Source organism: Colobus angolensis, unplaced genomic scaffold (genome assembly GCF_000951035.1).
Source record: "Colobus angolensis palliatus isolate OR3802 unplaced genomic scaffold, Cang.pa_1.0 Scaffold82, whole genome shotgun sequence".
NCBI classification, from domain to species: domain Eukaryota; kingdom Metazoa; phylum Chordata; class Mammalia; order Primates; family Cercopithecidae; genus Colobus; species Colobus angolensis.
Genome location: NW_012122043.1, coordinates 4,349,727 through 4,358,885, shown reverse-complemented (window position 1 = coordinate 4,358,885; position 9,159 = coordinate 4,349,727). Strand labels below are relative to the sequence as shown.

General features: G+C 43.6%; 1 protein-coding gene across 2 annotated transcripts in view; it reads left to right on the top strand.

Moving 5' to 3' along the window:
- LRRFIP1 (leucine rich repeat (in FLII) interacting protein 1) overlaps nucleotides 1-9,159 on the top strand; it is a 96,612-nt gene that overhangs the window by 76,753 nt on the left and 10,700 nt on the right. For both annotated transcript variants that reach the window (XM_011929604.1, XM_011929603.1), the window contains 4 exons: nucleotides 2,033-2,082; nucleotides 4,188-4,305; nucleotides 4,970-5,049; nucleotides 6,465-6,569. In XM_011929604.1, coding sequence (XP_011784994.1) covers nucleotides 2,033-2,082; nucleotides 4,188-4,305; nucleotides 4,970-5,049; nucleotides 6,465-6,569 — 353 coding nt within the window. The remainder of the gene's footprint in view (nucleotides 1-2,032; nucleotides 2,083-4,187; nucleotides 4,306-4,969; nucleotides 5,050-6,464; nucleotides 6,570-9,159) is intronic.

The following is a 9,159-nucleotide window of genomic DNA, read 5'->3' as shown; positions in this document are numbered from 1 at the left end:
ACTTGTTCAGTGTGATAGTTGTACATGGAGAAAACTTTGTCTTTCAAGAGGAAAATCCTTTTGTTCTCTTTGTCCCTATCTACTGCCTCTCTTAAATATTTTTCAACATGTGAATGGCTGGTGGCTCATACAGGGAAAAATTTCCCAATTATGCAGACATTATAAGTCTACCAGTGATGTGCCACTATTTATTCAACAAATTAGACTTGGTGGTTTTTAATGCTGTGAAAACTAGTACTCTTATTTTCTTCATGTCAGATTATTTTGCTTCATTTCTTTTTCTGTTTTCTTCAAACTCTCGTTCTTGTCTTCTTCTCCAAGTCTCCTTTAAAATTTCTCTTCCTTAAAAGTTTCTTCTCTCTCTATTTTTAATATTCTCACTATACAACTCAGTGTCAGTTTACCTATATCGATTTTGCTTGCACTTTTATTACATTTTGACAGTTACTTTCTAGTGCTTTTCTAGAATATTTGAAGTTTTCTAGAAGAAAACAATAACAATTTACTATAGATACTTGAGCTTCAAGATCACATTCTGATATATTCAGTGTTTCTTACGATGCCTGTAGTTTTTGTATATGGGAGTATTAAAACGTAAGAAAATGAATAGTGATACTGGACAAAAGAATCAGGTTTATAACTGCAAAAATGTTTTGTTTCAGTGTTGGGTGGGTTACAGGAGGGAAAGACTAAAACATCTGTCAGAAGTCATTTGACTGTAATTTAAAACAGAACTCAAAAGGATGATAAATTTAATTTATATTGTGCTTAACATTATCTGGTGTTTTACTGTAGCTTTCAAAACAACAACTTAGGGTCTTCGGAAAACATAATTAGAGAAAAATGTAACTTGGATTAGCATGTGGCTAGATGATTTTTTAAGTGAAAATGAAGATGCATTTTATATGAATTATTTTCTTTTCACATGGCTAATCAAGGTTAGTTTTTCATTCTGCGAAGAATCTGGAGGTAGGCCGTGTGAGAGCAGCGTCCCAGTGGGCTAAGAGCTTTGAGTCAGGGTCTGACTCAGAGGTGTGAGTTTAGATCTGGAAAAATAGTGGGTGCAGTGGTTAGGGGCACGTTCATGTGGTTGGGCTGCAAGGCCTTAAGAAAATTGCTTAGTGGTTCTGGGCCTCTGAGCCTCATCTATAGAAGGAGGCTGTAATGAAGCCCATCCGTAGGGCTTCCAGGGCTGAAACAGGCTAACAATGTCAAAGCTGCTAGAACTGTACCTGTGGCAGAGTGAGTGTGCAGCATACGTTATCACTGTCATCACTCCAGCATTCTGACTGTGCCTTTACACTAGTGTGGGATTTTGCCCAAACCTCTAAACCCTCCCCAAGCTGTGGTTTCCCCCACCCCATCCAAAGACTGTAGTACTTGACCCTCCTTCAGAGAGATGTTTGGGTAATTTATAGACACTTAACATTTATGCATCTTTATATATCGGGAGTGGGAGGAATTACAGACACTTAAACCATTACTGCCTTCTGCCTCAAAAGAGTAACACCTTTGATAACTGGGTTAGCAGAGGTGTTAGTGGACTTAGGGCTGTAAACAGATAGTCACAGCACTGACATCGATGAGTCTATGAGAGACATTAGAAAGATAAATAAATCTGGGATGTAAACTCGGAAAGGCGAGGCTGTTCAAAATGTTGGTGCTATTGAACTGTAATTCTCCGTGTTTGTGCATTGCTAATGATGTGAAACCATGAAGCCTGTGAGATCTTGTGTTGCAGCGTGGTTTGGCCCTAGCGTTCTTGCATGCTAACCTAAGGTAGAAGATTAGCAGCCTGTTTGCATGCAGCCGGATGCTGCCCCTGACGTGAAGCATGTTCTGGGAGGTTGACCCAACCCCCCTTGGCTGAATTCTTCCCCCGTCCTGTCTGTGGCCTCATTCACCGTGGTACGTGTATAACTACTTCCATCATTCATTTCACTAACCTGAATGATCATTCTTCAGTTTAGCAATGTGCCGAAAGGCGCGGCACACGGATTCACCTAAACCTGTGTCTTTCTGATTTCTTTAGATATTAGGTTGAAAAAGCTGGTTGATGAACGGGAATGCTTATTGGAACAGGTAACAATCTTTTTATTACTTTACCGGTTCTTGAACAGGGCACCTGAAACCACCTGCCCATCCTTCCTTCTTGCTTACTCAGAAAACCCCTAAGTTAATCATGCCTGAAAATCATTATCAAGCCAACTGGTGTTCTTAAGATTGTTATCCAAATAGAACATCAAAGTTAATATTTTCATCCAAAGAGAACATTCTGAGTCACACGAGGTTTAATGAGGATGTCTCAAAGGCCCAAAGCCATGGAACTGAATTTGGTACATTTTACTGAATTGCTACTTAAAAGTAAATATAAATATCAATCATTAATAATATTAGTGATTAGCCATTGAGAGACAAGGGCATTACTGAGTCATTCCAAATAGCACTTCCCTTGTCCATATGGGTTGTTTGTCCATGAAAGTCAGGTTTGTACTCTTGGTGCGCAGCACCCCTCTCTCACAGGTGTTTCTTTGTTACAGCTAAACAAAGTTGTTTTAACCATGTTTATCTTTATTGCTCTCTCCTACCTCAAGAAGTAGCAGGCCAGGTGCAGTGGCTCACACCTCTAATCCTAGCACTTTGGGAGGCCGAGGCAGGTGGATCACTTGAGGTCAGGAGGTCAAGAGCAGCCTGCCAACATGGTGAAACCCCATCTCTACTAAAAATACAAAAAGTAGCCGCGCGTGATGGTGGGCGCCCGTAATCCCAGCTACTCGGGAGGTTGAGGCAGGAGAATCGCTTGAACACAGGAAGCAGAGGTTGCAGTGAGCCAAGATTGCACCATTGCGCTCCAGGCTGGGTGACAGAGCAAGATTCCATCTGAAAAACAAAGAAATACTGAACAGTTGTCCTATTTTGATCTTTTCATATGCAGGATAGTGATTACATCATTCTGCAACCACTTTCCTCTAATTTCTCCTCATAAGCCTAATCAAATATATTTGCCTTACTTTCTACCATTCTGTTGAAGATTCTCCAAAAATTGGAGAAAGCACTAAAGATGGTAGAAAGATTGTCCTGAAGTTCCTGTGATCTTTTGAAAATATGTGTTCATGAGTTCTATACTTATTTCCTTAAAGCAGCATGCACTTTTGGTTTGTTTTTAATTAGGGGTCTCCTATGCTTGGTGTGTGGAGTAGGAAGGCAGGTGATCACCTGCAACAATTTTCATAGATTGGAAGTTAAAACATGAAAAGCCCCCGGAGACCCCACCAACTAGATGCCAGAAAGTTCTGCAGTCATTGACTGTTAACTGCAATTCCAACTATCAACTATACGGTCAGCCCTCCATATCCGTGGATTCAACCAACACAGATTGAAATATTTTTAAAAAAACAAAAAAACAAAAAAAACACAAAAAAACCATAAATTCCATAAGTTCCACAAAGTTCCAAAAACCAAAACTTGAATTTGCCCTGCACGGAGTCCTGCACTGAATCCACGCGAATGAAGTGAGTTGTAGGCGTTGTGTTGGGTGTTAAAAGGAATCTAGAGGTGATTTAAAGTGTGCAGGAGGATTTATGTAGGTTTCTGCAAATACTGCACCATTTTACATCAGGTACTTGAGCATCCATAGATTTTGGTGTCTGAGGGGGTCCTGGAACCAATCTCCCACAGATACCGAGGGACGACTGGACATGATTCTGTCTTGCTTAGAGAAGGGAAAGCTAGCTAGAGGCCACCTCCCTGAAAGCTGGCAAACCGCCTCTGAACACACCTGCAGCTTGCCTGGACTCTGAGAAAGCACTTGACTTTTGGGAGACTTAATTACAATATATCGGAGCCCAGAAGGCTCCAAGTGGCCCTTTCTGGTTTCTTAGTAAATAAAGAGAAAGTGAATGGCACGGTGACTCACCGAGTCTTAAACATTGCAGGTATTTCATGTACAGTCTCCTCCTGAGTCCTAGAAAAATTTCGCTTTAGAAATGACTTTTCTTCCAGAGTTACAGTGTAATTCACTTTTCATTCATGGTACATTGAATTGTATTTCTGAGAAGAGTACTGATGGACAGAAAGTTCCTTCTGTCAGTTGACATGCTGCTTCCTTTCTGATGGGCTCTAACTTCAGCTTTTTGGTTTCATTCAGAATAGAGAAATTAACATATTTTACTGGCGGGTGTTTTCAGATTAAGAAACTCAAAGGGCAGCTGGAGGAGAGACAGAAGATTGGCAAACTAGACAGTCTTCGATCTGAAGATGATGTCTTGGAAAACGGGACAGACATGCATGTAATGGACCTACAAAGTAAATGTCAATTCTTGTGTAGAAGTAAATGCTTTCATATGTGCTGTTTTAGTATACTTGTGATGGCAGAGAAAACTGTCATGGCGAAGAATGCCCTCATTCCCTCTCATCCCCACAAAAGCCGTTGAAAGTAGAAGTACAAGGATGGGTAGGTGGACAGAACAATGCTGTTTATCTCTGAGCCTATGAAGTAGAACAGGTGACCAAAAATGTGCGCCAAGATACCACCACATGTTGTGCTGATGGAAACCACATTTACTTTGCTGGATACAGCCATCTTTTGATCTGTTGATTGTATGAAAAAAAAAAAAAGGCTTTTTTAATGCCAATAAACTAGAAACAGTCTTAAGGGAGATAAAATTAGGCCCAGTCTCTCTCCACCCTTTTCCCTACCCCCCACCATTTCTTTGTTTTCTTCACTCATAGGCACTCTCTTATCTGGGGTCTGCTGCCCCAAGCACAGGGGCGGAAGGCACTTTCCCAGCCTGGGTTCATGGGGAGAGAGTGCCTTCTACTCTCAGCTCTGGGAGGTTGTGGAGGTAGGGCCAGAACTAACAGATTTGCAAGATGATTACAAAGTAAGGGCTTGATTCCCAGTAACTATTGTTTTAATATTTGAAAAGCCCAAGCGCTTAACAGATTTTCCTTCTCTTTCAACCTTTAGGGGATGCCAACAGACAGATCAGCGACCTCAAATTTAAACTTGCAAAATCTGAGCAAGAGATAACTGCATTAGAACAAAATGTACGTGTAAGCAACAACGGGCAGAACTGATGATTGACTGGAGTTTTACTTGCTAGAAATAGCCCTGAAAGGCTGAGGACCAAAAAAAGCCAAGAATTTTAGAACCAAAAAATGTCCTGAGAGGGATAAGTTAGGACAGCAAGTCTTTCCATCCGTTTCTTACAGAGAGCAAGTAGGAAGGAAAGAATTCTTAGAATTTAAGTTGTTATACTAGATATTAATCCTTTATCAACAACAGTTAGTTGTAGAAAATAGCTAATGTGGCTTGGGAGTGTTTTAAAATTTTGTTCTTTAAAAATAATAAAGTTATTAAAGTAGTTAATTGGCCGGGTGCAGTGGCTCATGTCTGTAATTCCAGCACTTTGGGAGGCTGAGATGGATGGATCACTGAAGGTCGGGAGTTTGAGACCAGCCTGGCCAACATAGTGAAACCCCATCTCTACTAAAAATACAAAAATTAGCTGGGCATGGTGGCAGGCATCTGTAATCTCAGCTACTCAGGACGCTGAAGCAGGAGAATCGCTTGAACTGGGGTGTCTGAGGTTGCAGTGAGCTGAGATCACACCACTGCACTGCAGCCTGGGCAACAGAGCGAGCCTCTGTCTCAAAAATTAAATAAATAAATAAATAATTTAGCTAATTAAAAAACCACATCATGTGGGACGTCCCTCTTGCCTGGGCTTTTAGCCTGTCTCTTGCAGCAAGGCCAGCTCTCCCTGGTGTGTAGACATGGGGCACTCCCGCCTCTAGCACACTGGGCCCTGGGGCAGTTTTGTTCTAGCTAGAAAGAGAGGAAAAAAAACAGGGCATACTTGGCTGGAACTTTTTGGAATGTTTATAGAAACAAAAATGAGAACAGCTCATGTAGAGATGACGCATGCTTTTGATTGCAGCAGAATGAAGGTGTCCGGCAGGCCTTCGCTGCTGCGGTCTTTCATCTCAGGATCTTGGCTGGGGAATGCCATGCCTAAGCCTCCTCCTTTCACTCCTCACCCTGTCCTTTCCTCCTCCCACCCCCACCACCCCAGGAGAGATGAGACTGGAGCTGAGGTCCTGGTGGAACCCATCCCTTACCAGCACCATTCTGCCTGGACATACTGTTCTGTTTCCAACAGAACAGCCCCACGCAGTGGGAGAAGGAGCAGGCAGCAAGGCGCCAGCGCTGCGGAAACGACCCTGGTGGACGGGGTCAGAGGAAATGGGTCCCCATCGTGTCAGCACGGGGTCGCCCAGAAATAAGAGCTACTAATAGCTTGCTTGGCTCAAACCCACACCATAGTCCAAAATGTTATAAGTATTTACATGGTGTATTCTCCCATTTTATTAAATCACACCCTTTGTTCTCAAAGTAGAGAAACTGAAGAAAGAAAACAGGCCTATCAATTTATACATATGTTTTTTTTCCTACCTTTTAGGTAATAAGGTTAGAAAGTCAAGTATCACGTTACAAATCAGCGGCTGAAAATGCAGAAAAAATAGAAGATGAACTTAAGGCGGAAAAACGGAAACTCCAAAGAGAGGTAAATTTCCTAGGCAATTTCTAGGAAGAGAATGGCCGCAAGTATTTCTCTAGTGGGAACAGTACAGGGCGGATTTACTACTGTGACATCTGCCCCTGGGCTGGTCATTGTCAGATCATCCCACACCACTCTGCAGTGCTGGTGTCTTAATAAAGGAAGGCATGACTCAGCCAGTTAGCGCTTAAGGCCAGACCCTTGTTGGCATCAACTAGTTGACCTGTCAGTTTTGAGCATCTCCTATAGGTCTTGTCCATAAACATCAAGGTAATGAGATAAAGGAGTAGCCAGGCCTCTTATGCTCCGAATATTTTTTGTGTCATGCAGAATGAGCCCAGGTAGAGGAACCAGGAGCCCATGGGCCCACTGTGGCCAAGAGCTGGGTGTGGCACCAGGGCCAGGCCACAGCTGCCTCAGGTCACCCTGTGGAAAGTGCCCTTGAGAAACTGAGCTGCTGTCACTCCCGCTGGTCACACTCCCAAATTACCATCTTTCCCAATTAAAACACATAATTTACCTTACTGAAGACACTTGTCAAAGTTGTTTGTTCAACAAATATTTACAGCATCCGTTGCATGCCGGGCATGGGTTCAGGTGCTGGAGATGCAGCTGTGACCTTGACAGAAAGAAGTCTCTGCCTCCATAGAGCCTACGCTCTGGAAGAGGGAGGTCAATAAAAGTGACCACAGGCAGCAGAGGGGCTGGGATGCGGAATGGCCCAGGCCAGGGCAGTTCTAGGTAGGTGGCCAAGGAAGACTTTCCTTCTTGTGGCATGTAAGAACAGGCCTGAACAGCCCAGGGAGTGAGCCAGGCAGACCTGGGAGAAAGCCTTCCACGCAAAGGATCAGCACGTGCAGGGGAGCTGGGGGCAAGGCACTGCCTTTGTCAAGGAACAGTCAGAGCGGTGAGCAGAGGGTGAGGGGGCAGAGGGAGCAGTCAGAGCACCCCAGCCCATGAGGCAGAGCCGTGGAGGCCGTGGACAGGACTTGGGCTCCTCCTGTGAGTAAAGTGGGAGCTACTGCAGAGTTTTGAGCAAAGGAGGGGCTTATGTTGATTTATGTTTCAATAGGATCACTCAGGCCAGGCGCAATCGCTCACGCCTGTAATCCCAGCACTTTGGGAGGCCGAGGTGAGCAAATCGCTTGAGCTCAGGAGTTCAAGACCAGCGTGGGCAACATAGTGAAACCCTGTCTCTACATAAAGTGCAAAAAAATAAATTAGCCGGGTGTGGTGGCCTGTGTCTATAGTCTCAGCTACTTGGGAGGCTGAGGCAGGAGGATTCCTTGAGCCTGGGAGGTGAAGGCTGCTTTCACCTATGAGCGTGCCACTGCATTCCAGCCTGGGGTGACAGAGTGAGACCCTGTTTCAAAAAAAAAAGGAAAGAATCACTCCTTTTGTATTTAAACTATAGGAAAGGGACTATGGAAGAGAAACCAAAGATGCCATTTCTCTTTATTTTATTTATTTATTTATTGTTTTTTAAATTTACTTTATTTTATTTTGTTTTTGAGGCAGTCTGACTCTGTTGCCCAGGCTGGAGTGCAATGGCGCCATCTCGGCTGACTGCAAACTCTGCCTCCCACCTCAGCCTCCCAAGTAGCTGGGATTACAGGCACCCACCATCATGCCTGGCTAATTTTTATATTTTTATAGAGATAGGGTTTCTCCATGTTGGCCAGGCTGGCCATTTTTGTAGAGATAGGGTTTCTCCATGTTGGCCCCTGCCTTGGCCTCCCAAAGTGCTGGGATTACAGGCATGAGCCACCACGCCTGGCCTTCTCTCCTCTTTAAAAATCATTTTTCACCCACATGCCCCTCCATGCCACCTCAGTTATTAGCCCCTCACCAGCAAAGGGTGCAATCCCTTGAAAATGCTGTCAGAGCCTCGGGCCCTCCCCTTCTTGGAGCCTGACATGCACACCCTCACACATACATGTATATGTGTATATATACATGTACATACACACATAAATACTTTTGACCTTCTTAAATCCCACTTATCAGATAATACGATTCTGTTGTTGTTTTTCATCACCCATGTTTCTTTGACATAGCTACATATTGGCCATTTTATATGTCTTTCCGGCTAGTGTCTTAGACTGTACTAGAATAATTTTCCTCCTCCCTGAAGTACATACTGTAAAGGGTCTTTTAGAGCAGACTTCTTGGTGGTAAATTCCATTTTTTTTTATACCTCTTTTTGTTTCAGCCTTGTTCTTGGATGGTAGTATTGACCCTTTGCCCATTCTAGAAAATCATTTTCCTGAAGATCCTGGGAGTCGGTTCTTCACCCGCAGCTTAGCTCGTGCATCTGTCCACATGAGTGGGACCCAGTGGCGGCTCCTGTGCCCTTCCCACGCTCCAGATGTTCCTTCTGCTTCCCTGGTGCACCCCTCAACCTGCCACTCTTCCTGCAGCCCATATGTATTGATGTAGACTGTTTCAGTTAGCAATGTTTCACATTGCCATTGTGATTTATGGTTTTAACCCAGGACTTATTTACTTTTTTTTTTTTTATACTTTAAGTTCTAGGGTACATGTGCACAACGTGCAGGTTTGTTACATATGTATACATGTGCCATGTTGGTGTGCT